The sequence below is a fragment of the Montipora foliosa genome, chromosome 7 (genome assembly GCF_036669935.1).
Source record: "Montipora foliosa isolate CH-2021 chromosome 7, ASM3666993v2, whole genome shotgun sequence".
NCBI classification, from domain to species: Eukaryota; Metazoa; Cnidaria; class Anthozoa; order Scleractinia; family Acroporidae; genus Montipora; species Montipora foliosa.
In genome coordinates this window covers 34,525,652-34,548,151 of record NC_090875.1, presented here as the reverse complement: position 1 = coordinate 34,548,151, position 22,500 = coordinate 34,525,652, and the positions used below count along the sequence as shown (strand labels likewise).

Genomic DNA, 22,500 nt, shown 5'->3' with positions numbered 1-22,500 from the left:
AACACTACAACATAAATAATAATCCCCAGTTCGCATGGTGAACTAATACAGTCAATTTACTGTTCTGACCTCGAAAAAAAACAATATGTTCTTGACTTATTTGACCTTGAAAATTGCACACCCTAAGTTGACTCCTACTAAATCACGAAACCTTATTAGATTAAAATATGCCAAATTTGAAAGCGAAGTAAAGTGTATTTATCGGTATTCATACTCGTCGTTTTTTGTTCGAGTTTGAGTGTCAGCTATTAGTGTTAGATTATGTTATGGTAATGTTGAAAATTCCCTTCTGTCCTTTCAGATGGCAAGTAGACGCACGCTATGTCTTCTGGAGGCATCCAAACTAGGTCTCATCCTGGATTATGATCCAAGTGGTGAAAGAAATCGGTGCTTTTACCAGTGTTTGGGGAAGCATTTAAGAACTACATGCTTCATAACAGGCTAGTTCCTGTGGAAAATGAGGTAAGTGTGTGTTTCATTTTGTACAGGATTCGGCCCCGGGGGGTGGGGGGGCCGCCCTCCGGGTAGGGTTTTTAGACCTTTGGCTCGTAAACAGGGTAACAGATTCAAAACATTTTACATTTTTATCACAAACAGGATCTAAAATTTGGCATAAATTCGAGCAAAGACCTACATGTACCTTATAATCATATAAACAGGGTATCATATTTTCATTTTTTCCAGCACATTTTTAGGCATAAACAGGGTCATGAGCTTGGCGGAACCCTCTACCCAAACTTAGGTTGAGTGCCTTTCCCTGGGATTTAAAAAATAGTCCGGTTTATCGGTTTATTTTTTATTTTTCCAAAGTTTCATTCTTTGGTCTCATACTGATAATAAAGTTTCGAAATAAGAGTACCAGGTACCATGGAGACCAAAGTAGCTGCACCGCAGCTTCTTTACAAGAAAAAGAGAAACAATTACAAGGTTAAATATGTTGTTGCTAATGGACATTGACATGTAAGTCCAGAATGAAATAAAGAATTAGAATGGAAGTAGAAAAATAGAATAAGATAGATTTCTTCTTGTGGTTTCCTTCAAATCCATCTATTTCTGGATTTGTACATTTTTTCTTCACTATGAAATCATGGGTTATCATTATTATAGACTTGAAACCCTGTTTGTTGTCTGTTATAATGCAGGATGGTTCATTTGCATCAGAAGACCTGTTTGGTTTTCTCACCGATGGGGACTTTCAGGCTCTAGGAAGACGACCCAACACATGGCATGACTGTGTTATTGCCCTTACAGATGAGATGGCAAACCATGTTGTAATTCAATCTGCAGCCTCTCTCTTTGCACTGAATATCCACATCATTGACGCGATGGGTGTAAGTACCATGTTTTGCTATTTACCCTTAATTTTCTTGAGGGTGGGTTTGGGGGAGAAACTGCCCCCCTTTTCTAGGAGGGTTTTGCCATTAACTGAAATCCCTGGATCCACCCCAGATTTTCATAGCCATGTTTGCATTCATTTTGGACCACTCAGGGGTTGAGGAAAACCCCCAAGCTAGCAATTGAAAACAGAAGGCTCTTGTGTTGCAATTCCAACACCCACACACACACACACACACACACACACACACATGATACTACAATTGTGGTCAATCTGTCTAAGCAAATTGACTGCAATTGATTGAATCAATTAAGTCAGCAAAATCAATGATAATTTTTGTAACAATTTCCCCCCCCCCCAAAAAAAAAAAAAAACACCAACACGCCTGATACTACATATGTGGTCACTACAGCATGTTCAGCAAATTAACTGCAATGTATTGAATTAGTCAGCAAAATCATTGATAACTTTTGCTTTTCACTCTTAGAGAGAGAATATAAGTGCCCCCTTATGTGGTCATGGCAAGGAGGACGTATATGTTGCATACACAGGACATCATTATATGCTGCTGGCACCTAGTCCTAGGAATGCCAATTTTGTGAATAATGGTTCTTCTGTAACAGTTACAGGTAAACATTTTCCCTTTGCTTATTCAAGAAAAACACATTATGGTACATTTTGTATTGTACAAAGGATGACAAAAATGTATGTTGTCTTATCTGCAGTACCTGTGAAACACAAGGGAGCTCAGCCATTCCTTTATTCAGGACCTGAACTTTACAACCCTGCTGTTAGTATTTTTAGAGGCCAGCCAATGGGGGTAAGTTCCGGCTTCAGATTTTCTGGTAACTTTTAAGATCCAGGAGTCCACTTGAATCACAATCAAGGATTACACATTAAACTTCAGCTGTGGTCCACTGATCCTTAAACCTACATCTATTGACCCCCAACAATGTTGTCTCCCTCCTCCATTGAAAGTGTTATATTCCATTCTTTAAGTTGCCCACTAAATAATTTAACCCAAGTTTTGGTGTTGGCATTCCATACAGTATACTTTAATGTTTATGTGACTGTCACTCACCATAACATGTTACAATTTCAATGAAGCCAAATTTTTATATTTTGTGTTAAAATTTCATAACAATATAGTTTTGATCTTTGTCTCAAAAGTTGGGTAATGTGAGAGTAGAACCATGTCAGAATCAGATGGGACCAGGAAGTATGCCAGATTCATCAGTGATCGTCATTTCAGACGAGGATGATCAGGATATGGAGAATGTCTTTAATAATCCTCCCAAAATAGTAAGTACTAGCAACTACAACACAATGATTTCCCCTCATACAGCACATTACTGTACATCAGGCTCTGAGCAACATGAAAACCTCTCCAGAACCCCTGCATATTGCTCCTTATGTTAAATGATACCTGTTTAAAATATTAATTTTTAATAAGGCTGTTTGCTTTTTATGTTTATCTACAACAGTTCTTGTCATCTGGGGAAAGCAGTGACAACAATTTGGTTACGGTGTCCAAAAAGTTACAAAGAAAGAGAAAAAGATAGAAAAAACAGGCAAAAGTAAGTACAATAAAACCATCTAAATTGCTTTTTCTAGAAAAGCAATAGGCTGCGTAAATCAGAATGTAGCTTTTTTGCAATAATCCCCCCCCTCCTGGGATATTGAATTAGAATTACACATTAACCCTAGAACACTTAAGCAAAAAAAGTCACAATAACACTTGAGGGGGGGGGGGGGGGGGGGGGACCCCCCATATATTTTCAAAACGGTTGGGAGTTCGAGCATACAACTTGGCATGCAATTTGTGTGTGACTAATTAATTAATTTCCATAGCAACATTCACTAATTAATTCATTACTGTTGCCATGTCAACAAAAACAAAAGTCCAAGATGGCTACGATTTTTGAGATTTTTTTCAAAATTAAGAAATTTTGTGGGAAATGGATGAAAAGCACCACTTTAGGAGAATAAACTGAAAAAAAATTGGGACTTTTTAATCACTTTTGAAAAAAATCTGATTATTTTCTCAAAGCAAATTTCACCATTTGTGACTTACCATAATGATGTCATCAATGATGGCATACCTAATTAGTGTCAGAAGGTGTGTTAACAATAGTGGGTCAGTTGTGCTACAGCTTTTGGCAAACAGTCAAACGCTTCAAATTTGAGGCCAAAAAAGTGCCCCCCCCCATCATGTGTTCTAGGTTTAAGCAAATTTCTGTTGCTATGTGTTGTATATATGTGATTACCTATGCATATGATATATGTGGTGTTTAAAACATTTTTTTTTTTAATTAGTGGCTTCTTGCTTTAGTGGTGGTTTAAATTTACAAAAACATTTTTTGGTGTAGGTGGTTTCTTCCTCTGATGAAATGTATGGTGATATCACAAGTACAAGCTCTTCTTCCAGCACTGGAGTTAAAAAGCTGAGGAAAAAGAAAACTTACAACGATGTAAGTGTTCATAGTCAATTTTTATTTCCCTATGAGCATGATTATATAATATGCAATAACTTACAGTTTATGAAATGATTTGAAGCACTTCTACATTGCCTAGATTTGTTTTAAACAGCTGACCCTTTGTTGCTAAGATAGTTTGATGCTTTTACACATGGTTCATATCTCCCTGCGGATATCATTCTCTGACAATATCATACATTAATATCAGATGTCAGTACGTATAAATCAATGCCCATGCTACATTTGGTTATTAGGGGGATTCTTCGATGGATGAACTTGTGGAATCAATGGGTGGACTTAGTTCTGCTGATGTAACACCAATAAAAAGGCCCAAGAGATGCAAAGAAGAAGTGAAATGGTCGAAGAGCTTGTTTTCAGATGATGAGTGAGTAAATTATTCACACAATCTTTCTCGGATTCTTAACTTGTACCTCCCAGGCATCAAGTAATGGTGCGAACTTATCACCTGCTCTCAGATAGCTCTGCCTTACTCTACTGTTGAGCAATGAGCTACTTGACAATACAGATGAACTTCTAGTAAGTGGCCCTCGATCTATTAAGTAGACACCCTCTGTAAACTAATATGTAAGTGCAGAGTGAAATAAAGTTTCTTATTATCGTAGTTGTTAACGGAGGCGCTTGTACCTGGATGTAAATCAGTCTAGCTGTTTTCATAGTAATGCTTGTTTATTTGGGTGCTAATTTAAACATGCAGCTGTTAACTATTCAATCAATTTGTTTTTTTTCCAGGGATGACATCCTTATACAAAAGGGCAACCGAATGTACGCCAATCAAGAAAACATCGACAAGCTGGAGGCTGTGCAGGTCACAAAAGTACCCCCAACTACCACTGTATGAAGTATGAAGTCGAGTATAATGAAAAAGAGCCACTGTCAAATGTTAATGACAGATGGAACTGGGCCGTTCCCAGCCATGCAAAAGAAGCGGATTTTGTAAGGGAGGGAGGCGAACCTTGCAAATATGCCGTGGCTCAAAGGAATGTGGCAACCCGCAGTGTTCATTCCGCAAGATCCACAAGACTCCTAACAAGGTTGACTTCACTAGGAGGAAGGCTTGCCTTCATTGGAAAAGCAAGCCCATTCACATTAATTGCACGGCAAGGAAATACGTAAAGAATGATAGATGTCATAAGAAGATGACGGTGATATACATCGGTGGTCACTCCTGTTCACCTCGGGCGCCAGAGGAAAAGCCAAAGAAGGAAGAGGTAGAATGCATCATCCGTGAAAGACCCACGATTACAACTGGCCAAATTCAGATAGAAAAGGTGAGGCAGGCTTTGCTCGGCGAGAGTTGTGCACAAGCTGTGGATGATGTTGCTTTAAAATACAGCGACACAAGACACCTTCGAGCCTCAGTGAATGACAAACGGAGACCGAATGGGTCAGACATTGAGGCCATACGCTTGCTAAAAGAGGACTTTCAGAAGCGGGGATTGGATTCCAAGTTAATAATGGAAGTTGGCGAAGATTTCGTAATCCTCTCAAGTGAACAAAAAATCCGAATTGCAGCACTGATAACAACAGGACAGATAAAGGAGCCTGTCAGTCTTGATGGTTGTGAGAGTCACGCAAAAGACTTCACCGAACTTGAAATGACAACGTACTACCCCGTGCTAAGACGAAATGTCAAGTTAGCAACAATCTTTGTACCAAAGCCCGGTGAAAATTCAGACAACGTCGAGAAACTTGTGACAACTTTGATGGAGCAGTGAACGACATATTGCCATCCGTTGCGCAGGAATATGGCCTCGATCCGCATGAATTTGAGGGTCGAGGCCTGGATGCCCATTCGTACGTGGGAGATAAGAGTGGAGGGTTATGGGGAGGACTTTGTAAAGCAAAAGGCAATGGCGTTAAAAATAAGACTGTACTGATTTCTTCCATCTGAAACAGGACATTAACCGCCATAAGGTGTACTTTACCGCTGACCGAGATAAAACGCAGTTCGAAAAACTGATGCTAGATGCATATGATGCAGTTACTGCTGTTCAAGCAGAGGATGCGGAAAAATCATTGGAGAAGTTAATTAACACCCGGTCCACCAACCCAACGAAAATGATGAATTTCAAGAACTGGTGGTGGCGGAGGCGAGCCCGCTGGCAAAAATGGTGCCGAAACTACTCTTCGAGCTCAGCATCTTCTGCTGAGGTATGTAATGAAAAATCCATCAGTGCCTCGGGTTACCGGAAACGGCTGCTAGATGTGGTGACTACAGAATGTGCAGCAGCCGTTCTCGAGGCTGCTGAGGTCAAGCGCCAGACTATTGGACAACGAACTGCAGGAAAAGGGCCCAGTGCAGCAGATCGCACCGAAAAGGAGGATGACCAGTTGCTCCTCGACCTTGATGCCTGTGCAACAGCGGTTCATCACGTTGCAGAACGTGCAGACATGACAGAAATGGAAGAGCTCCCGCCTGTAGAAACAGCACACGCTGCATTCAGGATCAGTACCAAGGACACGCACAGATGTGACCGCAACAGAAAAGCTCGAAAAACGAAAAAAAAAAAAATGAAACCGCACAATCTGTTAGCAAGAGTAACCTCCGGTATTTTTCCAAAAAGGTGGATAATGTACAAATGGATATCCTAGATTGTGCAAGCAGCATGCCCAATTTCAGTTTTAAGATGCTGGACACAATGGGATATGTGCAGAACGTCATCATATCTCAAGATTCTGTGGCTGTGGTTGTCCCCCATGTCGCAAGAGCTGCCACCATGCAGTTTGGATTTTTTACAACGTGTTCACATTTTCTAGAAATGAACAGTTGATCTATAAAAAAAAATTGTCGAAGGGGGAATGGGAAAAAGTCCTGAGCGCTTTCCCAGGGCAATTACCATTTGCACGCCTGCCAGCAGTCGCCAACCCGACCTATAGGATTAATATTCGCCTCACGAAAAGAGAAGCAAAGTGTGCTGTATGCAAAAAGACGTTGGTGCATGGAGATCTGTAAGCGTCAACTGAAGGTCCCTACCGCACAATAGAGCGTAAATGGATTTTACGTACATTTTTCTTTTGCCCGCGCATTAGCTGTGTAACGAAACTTCCTAGAAACTCCTACATTACCCCTTGAGTAAGGCAGGGAAAACTCCCTCGGAAGCGCCTCAGACCAGATGTGAATTGCCAAGACGTTCGAAGTATCTGACAACTGTTCTTTCGCAGTTTTGGAGACGTTGGCAGAAGGAGTACTTGACAGAGTTACGTGTCCATCTTAATTGCCAACTGAAAAACAGACAACCAACCGTCAATGTAGGAGACGTTGTTTACATTCACAAGAACAGGACGCCGAGACTATTTTGGAATATGGGAGTGGTCAAATCCCTCATCACAGGACGAGATGGATTTCACCGATGCATCAGTGGTGAGAACTCGTAGAGGACCTAGATCGAGTAATCAATGTGGCAAGACCCTTGAAGAAGTTGTATCCAGTAGAAGCTGGATTAGGAGTACATGAACGTCAGAACAGGAACATCAATTTTCCAATTACCTTTGGGGTAAACGCTGAACAAGAAAACATAGCTGAACATTAAGGATTACAAAATAGACAATGATGAAACCTCTCCTTTTTCTGTTTGTCGTTACGAACTTCAGTCAAGTGTTTAGTTTGAATCCCTCTGTGTTTGAAATAGATTTGACATAAATTAGCATAATTACATGTGGTAGGAAGAAAGTCATGTGTGAAGAGGGGCTTACTCTGAGTTTTGATCGATCGTCGGATCGCTTCGAGTGTTTAGTTGAGTATTGAGTATTAGATTCCAAAGGTGCTTGAGGCCTGAAACCCTCGGGTGAAGTGATAATACGTATGGAAAATTGTAAAGAGATCATTCACCAGGAAACGAAATAAATACACAAAAATATTAATTACGAAGGGATTCTTTGCCCTGCTATAGTTCAATTGGAATTTTGGATTTAGATGAAGGGAACGGTTACGAAAAAAAATAGAATTGGTGTCTGTAAGTCCAGTTTTCAACAGCTTCACGAGAATACCAATTGATAGAAAACAAAATCAAACTGAAACATATCTTCCAATAAACAACAAAACATTAATGACTTTAGGAGCCAAATAACTTAAATCTTCAGTTAAGCATAAATTTAAATCATTCTCATTTTTCATCTTTATATAATCACAATTTTCAATACAGTTTTCGCAAGCCCTATATACGGCTAATGTAGCCCCCACCCCCCACCCCCAGGCATACCCCAGGCATTTGACAAGAGGATATCTCTGCATAGTGGGGAATTTGACACGAAACAAAACCCGTACTTTGTACCGAACAGTAGCTTGTTTTTATTTTTTTTTTACGAAAAAATTTCCTTTAAGTCTCGAATGAGGATAAATCCAACCGTAAAGCGTTTGTGGGCGCTATTAAACTTTGTTGAACGTTTATTGAAAGGTAAGTAATCTTGACCTTTTTCTTCATTTTTGCCGTTTTATATCATCAGTATGTCGTGACGGCATGCTTCATCGATTTGCTCGATTGTTCATCAATCGTATTTGTTTACAAATTATTGAAACATCAGTTTGTCAAAACTACAGTAGGTGAATCCTTCTGGAATGAGTATTGATGCAAGTTTAACATCAACGGTTAACTGTTCAAATAAAATTAAAAAATAATAATAAACGTTTCATAACAACGGCCAAACTTGCTTCTTGCACGGAGGGTAGGGTATTTCACGCTTTGTGTGAGGCACTAAAGTGGTGGGGCATTTAACGGTGTAAACTGGCAACATGGGGGGGGAGTTGATCATATCATTTTATAAAGGTCAAATGCCCAAGGGTTTGCCCGGGGGTGGGTGAGGGAGGATGGGCCCTCTTGGAATTGATTGATACATAACAAAACAATCACAGCCTTTAGAGAAAATTAATTACGTAAAGAGAACTTAAAGATGGAATTACAAAGAGTCATTACCGACCCCCAATTTTTCTTTCAAAGCTTCGTGACGATGATCCACCGACCATAAAGGTGGGAGGTACTTTGGGTGCATGGTATCAACAAAGTGCTTTCTCCACATCTTTTCAAATTCCAGTAGTTTCCCTACTTCACGAACTCTTTTCACCACTTCACGTCCATGTGACACAAAATTAGCATTTTTCTTACGGGTTACCATTGCTGCAGCCCGCATGATGATTTCTTGACTTAAAACGGGTGCATTGAAGTATTTCTGCACAATTATTGACAGTTCCTGGCGTCTGTCCTCTGGTATTTTGTTACCGGCATAATTTAAAGCTCTTGCAGCTGACTTCACTTTCCTTAGAACTGGATCTTCCACAAGTCGACACACAGCAGCATTTCCTTTAAAGAAAACGAAAAATTACGGAAAATTAACTGCTACGAATACCACCGATCTGTGGAATAGGCCCGACTTACTGAGTCACTGCCCCGCCCACTTTCACTTGTAAATAGTTCAAATCCTTGAGAGGTGTTGTGCTCGATGCTACCTTTTAGGCCAGCAAACAAAACTTACAATCGAAGTAACAGCGAGACCGTGGTTGCACTTGCAACCTCTTCGCTGGACAAGAACAATTTTATTCATTTTTTCCCCGGGATTTATGATTTTGAAAACATATCTTTCCATTGTTCTGTTTCGGTACACCTTAACGGTGAAAGGACATCGTCGGAAAGGAATTTCATCCAAATGTTTAACTGAAGTGGCAGTCAGTCAATAATTCAGACCAATTCCACAGAACGGTGGTTTTCGTAGTATGAAAGGTGAAAATGTTGAGCTTCGTTCCCAGGGTCTATCCTCTCCCCTTTCCCAAGAGAAGGAGAAGAGACCTTGGAAACTAGGTGGTTCGCACTTATTCATTGGTCAATGGCAATATTATTCAACAATAAGAGTGTGGGGCTGTTACAAAGATGAGTGTTGAGTTACTCTTTAATAGTACTGTAGTAGGTTAGGTAGCATATCTGTCACACACAGGAAGTGGACCCATGGTGTACGAAAACTGTGACCGCAAAATGGCACATACGGCAATTATAGCAACAATTTGTAATTCAAATTCCAATGCTAATTCTTTATTCACACTACCCAAAGCATTTACGCGTAGTTTATTTAACAATTATTCGCCTCAGGCTCAGTGATTATTGCTGAATATTCACCGAGGCGAAGTCGAGGTGAATATTCACCGATAATCACTGAGCCTGAGGCGAATAATTGTTTTAGTATGAATACACAGGTGATTATCTCAAAAAAGAGAAAAAAAAACATTTCAACGCTAAAATCATCTTCACTTACAGTGGCAAAACGACTACTGGCAGCCATTTTGTCCGTCGAGGTGATTATCAGCTGATAATCCAAGATAGCGAGCCAATGAGAGCGCGCGATTTTGTATAATCACCTGTGTATTTATACTAAATTATAATTAATAAAAAAAAAGAAAAGAATTTGTACAAAACAAATTGATGTCAGTTTTTCAAGCGTCTGCCCTCTTATTGACAATGAATTTTGTCACAACATTGTCAAAGTAGTCTGCGGATCCAATCGGCTATCGCCTCGTGGATCCACACCTACTTTGACAATCTTATGACCAAAGTCATGATCAATAACAGGACAGATGCATGAAAAACTGACATCAATTTGTTAATCTTACCCCCTTGGTCCATCAAAAATAATTAATAAGGTGATAATAAATGACATTCGGTTATAATTTCTTTTTTCGTCACTATGGTAATTTTTTGCCGCTCTTGAAAATTGCACATTCATTTTCCGTATACCACCTCCTATATTAGTTTTCCATTGTACAACTCAAAAAGGCATAATTTTATTGTTTGATTCTACTGTTAAAAACTGAAAATAACCCTGAAAATAGTAGATAGTCTCTTGATTGAAAGGAAGTTAAATCGAGAGTATTTACACCTATGGTACTCTTTTGGTGGCCTAGTAATTTAGTATGGTCTAGTAACTTGTATCTTTATCGAACAAGCAAAAGTTATGTACCGTAAGACGGTTTCTCACACGGCTCCATGACTGACTTGACTGTCCTCCATTAGTGCCTCACAAAACCCTAATGTATGCGCAAGCACTATGCACAAGTCAGGGGACTAACATAAAAAAATCAACATGATCTGAGGAACGGAACCATAGGAGTGACAGCCAGCTCCCCTCCAACAACTCTGAAATGGCTTTGTCATTTTCCAGTTAAAAATGGGCAATGGGCAAAGGCTTCGAAGTGTGTGCAACTCCAACATATTTTACACATTTTCTAGATACATGTCGGACCAGTATTTGCCTCATCTGCTTAGTCATCTCAGATTTGTGGCAACTACTCTTCCACGGGCTCAAATGTTTTCAAAAGATGTCCTGCCTTTGGAAATTCAAGGGAACAAGGACATTTGTTTATTAACATTATGAAACTCCCAATGATTGAACTGGCACATCTAAATGCACTCAGTTGAGCACACAAGCAGCTTGACCTTAAAATACCTTCTTTACCGAACAGTGGATGTCAATGTTGGAACTCGCCAAATAAAGCTTTAACAAATACTTAATGACTCATGTGCCCAGCAGCTAATTTTAATCAAACAGAAAAACTTAAGCAGACCAACAGTAGCAACCTTTCCTCTCCAACAAATCTTGCTTGTTGAGGAGAAAAGATTGTGTGCAGGAGCTTCACTACAGAGCATGCATAGTAACCATATACTACATCAACTTACCCAGTGGTGCATTATACTTGATCGCCAGTTCCTTTCTGAGTTGGTCATCATGGTGATTAGCCAGGTAGTGACACTTTGGACATGTCAATAGAATATCATGAGAGTGATGATCTTTCATCACAAGTGGAAAGTGACGGCGGTAATCATGAGGAACAACATTCTTCCTCATATAACTTTTATCACTTCCACACACAACACAAACATTGTCTTTGAAATTGAGGTAGTAATAGTCTTCTGTGCCTGGTCTTCCCGCAGGTTCAAAATTTAGCTGGACTGTGTAAGGATCGAGGCTTGTAAGATGTCCTATTTAAAATAATAATCATTATTATAATCAGGCCTTCTGATATTACGCGATGGTGCGATTTCGCATAATCGACCTCAAATCGCATCGGATCGCACAATTCACGACAAATCGCATAATTCACAAAAGGACGCACAAAATTCATAAACTGAAACATAAATCAAGACGTTTCTTAGAAATTCCTGCATAAATACGCCATTTTTAAGATGATTTATCTTGGAAAAACGCTAAAAAACCTTTGTCACCTTCGATTTCGTAAACATTGGAAGTTCAAGGCTTTATTTTTCATGTCGGGGACCTGGAACGAGTCTTCTTCTATTGGTGCAACACAAACACGCCCTAAATACACAGCACTGAAATGACACAGTTGCCTTCTCTTATAGAAGAGATTGTGAAAAATAAGCGAAGTTGTAAGTTTTTTCGGCAAAATGTAGTTTCTTTCGTTGAAAACTGATAAAAACTTACTCATGGATAAGTTTGTTGTGAAAACGCTTGCTTTTTCTTCGACGAAGAAACATTCCGCCCAATCTGAAAGCTCACGATCGAGCAAGAAAGTACCTCACAGGTACGCTCCACGTGGACGATGGACTGATGTTTTTCTCGTCGTGCAATATTAGGGCCTTTATACGAGAAAAAATAAGCCGCGGCTTACTCTGGCCACGGTGTACAAAATACGCAAAAGGAACTATTTATACGAATATATATTCCCAGGTCAATATAAGCCGCGGCTTGAAAAAGACGTGAACGTAGATTTTGTACCATTTATACGGGGTGAACATTCGAGTCTTCTGTAAGCCGCGGCCAGAGAAAGCCGCGGCTTATTTTCTCTCGTATAAATGGGGGTATGGCCCTATTGTGATTGACCATCTTCGGAAGTTCGTGGTTGACGAGCACCTTGATCATTCATTTGGCATGTTAGCTGTGTCCTTTCAACTTTTAACGTGGTGCACCGGTAGTGCAGTGGACCTCATTTTTTCTAATTTATCCCAACTAATATCCATCGAGATACATAATTACTGTTCCTTTGTGTTCAAAATGTCTTTAGGGCAGCAAAAAAGTGTTTTTCTTAACCTGATACCTTATAAAACAAGCTCAAAATTGCTGAGAAAAAAATCGCATAATTTACATTATTTATCACATAATTGGCCTTTCTAATCGCACAATCTGCCCTGAAAAAATCGCATAATTGGAATTTTTTAATCGCACCCTGTCAGAAGGCCTGTATAATTGTAATAATAATAATAACAATTTTAATTAGTTTTTATTATGAGCTCGACAATGAAGTAGATTAAAAACAAGTACATCCCAATCCAGAAGAGTCGAGAGAGTTCTGGAATAGAATTTGGAGTGACACTTAAGTGTGCACAAGAATAATGCGAAACGAAGGATTTGAGCAGTGAGGAGATATGCTCTGCCAGGAGGATATAGCAATCAATATGGACAAGCTTAGGATGATTCTTAAGAAGGTTCCTAATTGGAAATCTCCCAACCCTGACTTGGTCCAGGGATTCTGCTGAAGAACTTTAAAAGCGTTCATGACAGATTGGTTGAACAACTCAACCCTTGTTTGGAGGCAGGAAAAGTGCCCTTATGGATGACCAATGGAAGAACTCTCTGTTCATCAAGGGAGTAAGTTTGGGTAGTGTAGCTCACAACTTCAGGCTCATCATGTCCTCCATTGATGTGGAAATTACTAACTGGCATTATAGCTGAAGATGCCTACTGGTACCTAGATGACTGAAAGCTTTTACCTGAGGAGCAAAAAGGCGCCCGCAAAAGATCTAGAGGGACCCACAATCTCCTGTTTATAGACAAGATAATTATGCAGAATGCTAGCTGGCAAGAAGAACCTTTTTATGGCTTGGATCGACTATCAAAAGGTGTACGACATGCTACCACACTCTTAGATAAAGGAATGTCTAGACATTCTTTCCAACAGTATGGAGAAATGGAGGATCAAGCTGTATTCTTCCTCAACAATGAGAGGTGAAATTGAGATCAAGAGGGGTATATTCCAAGGAGATTCCCTATCACCTCTGTTGTTTGTGGCCTCGATGATACCGTTAAGACTAATGCTAGGGAAGACCAAGTACAGATATTACCTCAACAGCAAACAAGTGAACCATCTACTTTACATGAATGATCTTTAGCTGTATGCAAAGTCTAAAACAGGTTTGGAATCCTGGTGAATCCTGTCCGAGCGTTCAGTGCGGATAATAGAGATGGACTTTGGGGTGACAAAAAGTGCAAAGTTGGTAGTACATACGTGTACAGGAAAGATTGTCAAATCCAAGGGAATTAAATTGCCAGATGGCAAGCCAGATCAAGAATCTGGAAGAGGGAGCCAGTTATAAATACTTGGGTTTCCTTGAGGCAGATGAGGTCCAGCAAAAATAAATGAACATCAGCTTAATGAAAGAATACTTTAGAAGAGAGCGTAAGCTGTTACAATCAAAGCTGGGTGGCATCAATGTCATGGGCTATCTCTCTCTTAAGGTACATGTACTCAGCAAGTTTTATTGAATGGACCCGAGAAGAGTTGAGATCACTGGACAAAAGAACACAGAAAACACTAACTACGCACGGGGCGCTCCATCCAAGGGATAGCATAGTGCGATTATAGCTGCCAGGAAAAAGAGGTGGTATATAATTATTATAGATGACTTGTGTCAACAGAAGACTGTGTGGACCAAGCAATAATAGGGCTCACAAGCTATGTAGCTGGGAGTGGAGAGAGGCTGCTGTCCACAGCATGGAAAGGAATGAAGAATGAATACCGCGAAGGAAAGTTGTGATGAGTTTAAGAAGAGGTAGACAGAAGAACAGATCAAGGAGGTGACAGAGAAGAAGCTCCATGGACATTTTCTGAGAGAGATGAAAGAAACAGCGAGTGAGAAAAGTTGAAAGTGGCTTCAGAAGTACCACCTAAAGAAGCAGACCAAAGGTCCTCTAATGGCAGCACAGAGTCAATCTCTGAGAACAAAGGTGATTAAGGCCAAAATTGACAAGACAAGACACAAGAGGATTCACTTTGCAGATTATGCAAAAAAAGTGACGAAACTGTCAGCCATCTTGAGTGAATGTTCCAAATTTAGCACAGTCGGAATACAAGCGACAACATGATAACGTTGCAAAAGCAATACATTGGGGTCTCTGCAAACAGGTCAACATAGAATGGAGATTAGTGGTACAAGTATAGCCCGGAATCAGTTGTTGAGAATGAGAATGAAAAGATCATTATTTTGGGACTTTGGCTACCTTGCAATAGACCAGATATTGTAGTGGTCGATAAGAAGAAGAGAGTGTGTCAGAGAATTGACGTTGCTTGCCAAGGAGATAGTCGCGTCCTGCTGAAAGAGGAAGAAAAAACCAATGAGTATCGAGACCTTGCAAGGAAGGTGAAGGCCTTGTGGAAAATGAAGAAAGTGACTGTCATTCTGGCTGTAATAGGAGCACTGGGTAGAATTACGGAGAATTTTGAGGGCTACATGAAAATGATTAATGTGGGCTTTGGGCATGGTGCAGAAGACAGTCTTGCTAGGATTGGTAAGAATCCTAAGAAGAGTTCTGGAATGCTGAGACTGCTTGTTGCATTCAGACAGGGACTCACCAGTGATTGTACACTGTGGATGGAAACACATAATAAATTTAATAATAATAATAATCATCATCATCATCATCATAATAATACTAACAATCATGATCATGATATAATGATAATAATAATAATAGAAATCTTTATGTAGCCTCTGTTAATACCACTCAATATGGCTTACACTCCCTAAAATTTACTGGTCCTCGTCTTTGGAATTCCTTGCCTACAAGTATAACTAATTCAATGTAAATTTTACCTACATGTATAACATATTATGTGAAACTGAGCTGAGTTAAATAAATCATCTTGTCTTGTCTTGTCAATAATTACAATAAATAATAATAATATGTACACAATATGGGAGAATATGTATGATTAGCATCACCCAACTACATGTAGTGGACTAATGGAAATCCTGCATTTTCATTGGCTACGCTACTAGAGGACTATTAGTAATAGTCCTCGAATAGCGAAAAGCGTGACGCTTTCTTTCATTTTATTCACAAATACATGTTTCTTCAACTTGCATTTGCTAACTTTATATTATTGCCTTTTCTGTCTGACTAGTTGGGTGAATAGTTGGGTCAATAGCCCATTTGGCTTAGCCTCATGGGCTATTGACCCGTAGCCCTGTCTAATTGTTAAATATCACATATGTACAGCCCCCTTGTGTAAATTGTGAGGTGAGAAGGTTGAGAATGTCGATCATGTTGTGAGCAGGTGTAAAAAGTTAGCGCAGAAGGAATACAAAGGAAGATATGACAATGTTGTGAAGGCAGTCCACTGGAAATTGTGTGAGAAAAACGGATTAGAGCGGAGCAAAAAGTGGTATGAGAATACACCTGAGAGTGCAGTGGAGAATGGAAGAATCAAGATCTTGTGGGATGTCTGTGTCCAATGTGACCATTATTGGAACTACCCTGTAGAAGGCCTCACATTGTAATCATCGATAACGAAGACAAGAACTGCTTTATTGTTGACATCACTATCCCTGGAGATTTAAGACTCAGTGAAAAAGAGGGCGAGAAGGTTGAAAAATACCAAGGCCTGAAGAGAGAAATTACGAGAATGTGGAATTTGAAAAGTGCTCGGGTAATACCAAGGCTGTGCTCTAAGGAAAATTTCCAGGAGCCCTTCGGGCTCCCAAGCATTTCAGCTGGGGTGCCCAGCCCTCCAAGTTGGTCGCCCAAATAAATAATTATTTATTTATTTAATTAATTAATCAACAACCCAGCAAGATCTTCATCCATCTCTCTCTCAGCAAAACATTGCTGCTACTGCTCTGGTGATCGTCAAACTCGCTAGTGCAAGAAAAACCTACAACCTGTCAAATTTTTCACGCCATACTTGAGAAAGGCGTACATAATACGAGAAAGGAACTATTTATACGAGTATAAACTCCCAGGCTAGGATAAGCTGCGGCTTGAAAAAGCCGTGAACGTACATTTTGTACCATTTATACAGGTGTTCGTGTCTTAGGTAAGCCGCAGCATATTTTCTCTCGTATAAACGGCCCTTAAATGTCACCGCTGTTTTTAAGGTTTAAAAGTGAAAAAGTAAAGCTTGATTGAGACAGGTTCATGTAAAAACGTTTGGGTCTAATACAGGTAAACCTTATTTACTGGTTAGTTGGGTTGAAAATAAATTTTTAAAACGTGAATCAATGCTGCTTGATTCCGGTGGAGCTTTTGTAAAAACTGCCATAAAACAATGAAACCACCGCGGCTCAAAAGCTTTCAATTTTTTTTTGAGCAAGTCATCTTGATCTGGACGAAAATCATAGCTACAGGACAGAATTAAACTATTTTTTCCTCATATTATCAGTAAAATGTTTAGTGGAATGAGCTTTTTGTGGATTCGGTCGAAGCGCCAGTCACAGCGTTATTTGTTTAGGGCACGCAATGATTTGTCACGAACCAAAGACAACGCGGGATTGCTCTGTTTCTAAAACAACAATAAATAACATGATCTCTTTCCCTTTTTTTATTTCGTTAATTCATATACAGGGGAAAAACAACCATAACCTAAATGTATTTTAGCCAAGCAGGCACAGCCGCGAAAAATCGTAAAAATATTAAATTTGCATAAACTGCGATTCCCACGTTTACACAAAAGTAAATTGGACCGCTTCGCCTGCCGCGCTTTACCGCTGTCAGAGCAGAAGTAACAACTCTTTTTTTAAAACTATAACCAAGAAATGCCAAACTCCACATTCCAAATTTGATGCTAGTTTTTGAGTAAGAATCGAAATTCGTGCGGCCGCCGGCCGTCACGTGCAAAGTCACGGATGTTACATGTGAAATCATGTGGAACGGCTTTTGAACCGATCGTTTCGTACGAAGAAAAAACATTTTCTGAGAGATATGGTAAACTGTAACCACCAGCATATTAAAACATTTAGCCGCCTTATCTGCTAGAAATACAATAAGCCAGAGTGCCCGGCCGGGCAACCAGGTAATTTTTCTCACTCGCCCGAAGCCAAATGTTAGTCGCCTCAGGTAACCAGGTGCCATTAGAGCACAGCCTTGAATACCTATAATAGCCCACGTTCGATGTATTAAAATTCACTACTAAAGAAACTTGGTGACATCACAAAACAGCAAGGGAAATCCGAGAAAGAATGGGTCTACAAGATCTCCTGACCACTATCACAACACTAAAAATGGCAATGGGCCGGTCTCTTAGGGCGAATGAATGATAATAGGTGGATGTACCGTGCTACACTTTGGTCTGCAAGAGGAAGCAGATTAAGACGTAACAGAGAGGGTTTGGGTGTTGACATGACAACAATCAAAATGTAACAGGCAACAACTGCAAATGCTAAGCGTAGCAATGGCAAACATGGAAACGTCGTGAGAAGGCCTATAAGGACGTTCGTTGTAATAGACGACAAGGGCGGATGACGAGGATGATGATGATGTTGATGATGATGAAAGATGATGATGATGATGATGAGTGGATGATCCATAGAAAACAACAAGCTTCCACCTCATAATATATTAAATGAAATTTTCTCGGTATAATACATATATCTTATTACAAATATAGATGTTTTGGAGTGTAGTACCGCTGAGTATTTTTACGAGTTGTGCTGTATTTTGACAAGCCCACTAAGGCGAGTCAAAATACAAACAACGAATAGAAATACTAGCAATATTACACACCAAAACATCTAATAAGCTATTTCTTATACAACTTTTTATGGTTACTTGCACTAATTTTTTAGCAGATGTATTGTACATTGTAAACAAGTGAGAACGTGTGACAGATTTGTGCATGCAGGGCAACGTCAGCACACTAAACGAGTCAAACCAATTCTCTACTGTACAATAACCAAGTGTACAAATAACTGACTGTACAATATCATGGAATAATTTTGTATGTGCGTTGTTCATGCGTTTTTTTGTACAATAACTAATACAGTTGAATAATAAAATAAATTATTGTACATGACCATTTAAACATAAAATTTAGATGAGACATTGTCTAGATTTCCTTGTCGGCTTAGTAGTTCTACAAGCAGAATGAAGAAGAAGTACATGTACATGAAAACATGGTTTAAGTGAACTTGTCCCAGTCATTAACAAGGGAGATGCAGGGATCCCACAATGAACAGTAACAATAACAATAATTCTCAAAAATTTGTCTTTTTTGTCATTGAGATAAAGAGATCGGGTAGAACAAAGACGTCTGAAGAAATCATACACAAGCTCAGTTTCATCATACAGTGTGCAATGCCAGCATCCTTTCCAAACACAAGGTTTTGAATAAAGACCAAATCTAAACTTAAAAACTAAGAAATAACTGAACATCATACCTATTCCTCTCTCGATGTACCAGTCCGCCTTCTTGCGATCCAGAGTACAAAGTCTGGATCCATCAGGAGCTGCCAGCATGCAGTTCATGTACAGTGGTGTTTTTCTTGTTGTGCCTTTTTTATAAGGCTTTGGAGGCTTCTCTGCACTACAAGAACTAAATTCATCTTTTTCATCCTCATCGTTTGAGACAAAGTTCTTTTTTTTTTCCCTGAATGCAATGTCCACCACACCTTGACACAGAGAGCCTGCTCTTTGAGTAGAGCATGGGTCTCTAAGAAAATTGGTAACCTCATCCATGAAAAGGTATCCTTCCATCTCAGGTGACTCAAACTTGTTGAGATCTACTGTAGCTTCATAACAAATTTTAGAATCACCACACAAAGCTTCTTTTAATGCTAATCTGTCACGAATAAACTTATCATCACTGATATTTCCAAAATTCAAACCCTCCTGCGTGGGATTCTTATTTTTCAAAGATTTTGACCTAAAAGTATTGAGATGTTGTTTGAAAGCTGGTTCTTGGTCAGGCAAGCAATGCTCTGGACTGTCTCCTGACTGATTCAGTGTGAAATCTGTTTTGTTGTTCTCCACATCACAATTGTTCAATACACAAGAAGACTGTTCAGTGAGTTCAAACTTGTGGCAAGCACCTTGAGAATTCCAATCATTTTCAGTTTCAAAATGGTTCTCGTTCACTGGACAAAAACCATGTGAATCATACATGCCTCTTTCATCCTTGTTGTGCCTTGTCTTTATGTTAACCAACCTAAGAAAGATATGACTTGCAACCAATGCATCATTCATGGCATATTCAATCTGCGGTATGCTGAATTCTGCAGCTTCCCAGTTGCTGCATCGAATTCTCCAGGACTTATCCATTCTAACACCCAATATTTTCTTGGCTAAGGCATCAAGACTCATCTTCTGGAAACTGTAAAGTAAACCAGGTAAGACTTGCATGTATTTACCAGAAACCACATAAAAATAACTCCATACAAGTACCTTTAGAATACATGTGGAGGATGTAGCACAATGGCAACATTGTTTAGGGGGAAGGGGGAGAATTGGGCTACTTAAGAAGGCTAAAAGATAGAAGAAATGTGGCATAGGAGGTAGAAATGGTCAATGTGTCAACAATTTTGTCTGCACAACAGAGTTTCTTTGTTCTCCTATCAAAATTAAAATCCATTGAAATCACTTTCATCAACGTCACTTTCACTAAAGGACCACGAGGAGCAATGGCTATTCCGTGCAAGCTGTGTTGGATGTCTTCGAACAACTGAGACATGTTAAAAAACTTGATGTGCTCATTGCTCCAGAGAAAATCAAGATTCTTCGAAGATATGGCCTTAGTGTTTAGTTACATGTGTTGTATTGAAAGCGAACACTAAAACGCCAATTTAGTGTAGGACCGTGAGATCTCTTGCATATTAATGAGGTGTCAAAACACTTGTACCCGTGTATAGGCCAGGCCTTCTTTTTTTAGGCGATGGTGCGATTTCGCACTATCGACCTCAAATCGCATCCGATTGCACAATTCACAAAAAATCGCATAATTCACAAAAGGACGCACAAAATTCATAAAATGAAACATAAATAAACACATTTCTTAGAAATTCCTGCATAAATACGTCATTTTTAAGATGATGTATCTTGGAAAAAGGCTAAAAAACCTTCGTCACCTTCGATTTTGTAAACATTCGAAGATCAACACGTTATTGTTCATGTCGAGGACCTGGTACGAGTCTCCTTCTATTGGTGCAACACAAACAAGCCCTTATATACACACCACTGAGATGACACAGTTGCCCTCTCTAAGAGAAGAGATTTGTGAAAAATAAGCGAAGTTGTAAGTTTTTCGGCAAAATGTAGTTTCTTTCGTTGAAAACTGATAAAAACTTACTCATAGATAAGTTTGTTGTGAAAACGCTCGCTTTTTCTTCGATGAGGAAGGAAGTTCCCACCTTCCGCCCAATCTGACAGCTCACGATCGACCAATGCAAGAAAGTACCTCACAGGTACGCTCCAACGTGGACGATGGAATGATGTTTTTCTCGTCGTGCAATATTAGGGCCTTTTATACGAGAGAAAATAAGCCGCGGCTTACTCAGAGCAATTTCAGAATACCCCTCACTTAGGAGCGTTAGTGCTAAGATGCCGTGGTCCGCAGTCTGGCACTGAATGACTGGGTTCGTGTAAAGCGCTACCGCGGCCTGAGGTCCCGCAGTGGGCGAATAAGTGTTTGTGGAAGGGCTACCGCTGTCCGCAGTCCCACAGTGGGACACTAAGTGTTGTTGAAAATGCTACCGCGATCCGAGGTCCCACAGTGGGCCACTAAGTGTTGTTGAAAATGCTACCGCAGTCCAAGGTCCCACAGTGGGCGACTAAGTGTTGTTGAAAATGCTACCGCCGTCCGAGGTCCCGCAGTGGGCGACTAAGTGTTTGTGGAAGGGCTACCGCTGTCTGCAGTCCCACAGTGGGCCACTATAAGTGTTGCTGAAAATGCTACTGCGATCCGAGGTCCCACAGTGGGCCACTAAGTGTTGTTGAAAATGCTACCGCAGTCCAAGGTCCCATAGTGGGCGACTAAGTGTTGTTGAAAATGCTACCGCGGTCCAAGGTCCCGCAGTGGGCCACTAAGTGTTGTTGAAAAGGCTACCGCGATCCGAGGTCCCACAGTGGGCCACTAAGTGTTGTTGAAAATGCTACCGCGGTCCGAGGTCCCGCAGTGGGCGAATAAGTGTTTTTGGAAGTGCTACCGCGGTCCGCACTCCCGTAGTGGGTTAGTAAGTTTTTGTTGAAAGTGCTATTGCTGTCCGCAGTCCCATAGTGGGCAATGAATGTAAACTTGTGAGAAAATGAAAGGGAAATGAAGATTTCAAAAGAGTGCTTAGGCCTTATGACTGAAACGAGCGCTTAGGCTTAATCAGTAAACGAGTGCTATATTCTTCACACGCTCTCGATAGAACCTGCAGTTAACCGAACCCAAAAAAAAAAGCTAAGATTTTAAAAGAGTGCTTAGGCTTAATCACTGAAACAGGCGCTTAGGCTTAATCAGTAAACGAGTGCTATATTCTTCACACGATCTCGGTAAAACGTGTAGTTCACCGAACCCTAAAATAAAAGCTAAGATTTGAAAAGAGTGCTTAGGCCTTATCACTGAAACGGGCGCTTAGGCTTAATCAGTAAACGATTGCTATATTGTTCACACACTCTCGGTAGAACGTGTAGTTCACCGAACCCTAAAATAAAAGGAAAGATTTCAAAAAAAGTGCTTATAGGCCTAATCACTGAAAC

General features: G+C 40.0%; 1 protein-coding gene across 1 annotated transcript in view; it reads right to left on the bottom strand.

The window, feature by feature from the left end:
• Nucleotides 1-8,419: 8,419 nt before the first annotated feature.
• The window catches only part of LOC138011872 (exonuclease 3'-5' domain-containing protein 2-like), a 20,122-nt gene continuing 6,041 nt past the window's right edge, over nucleotides 8,420-22,500 (bottom strand). Inside the window, exons 2-4 of the mRNA XM_068859105.1 lie at nucleotides 19,203-20,134; nucleotides 11,490-11,792; nucleotides 8,420-9,128 (exon numbers count right to left, since the gene is read on the bottom strand). Coding sequence (XP_068715206.1) covers nucleotides 8,728-9,128; nucleotides 11,490-11,792; nucleotides 19,203-20,134 — 1,636 coding nt within the window. The 3' untranslated portion in view covers nucleotides 8,420-8,727. The remainder of the gene's footprint in view (nucleotides 9,129-11,489; nucleotides 11,793-19,202; nucleotides 20,135-22,500) is intronic.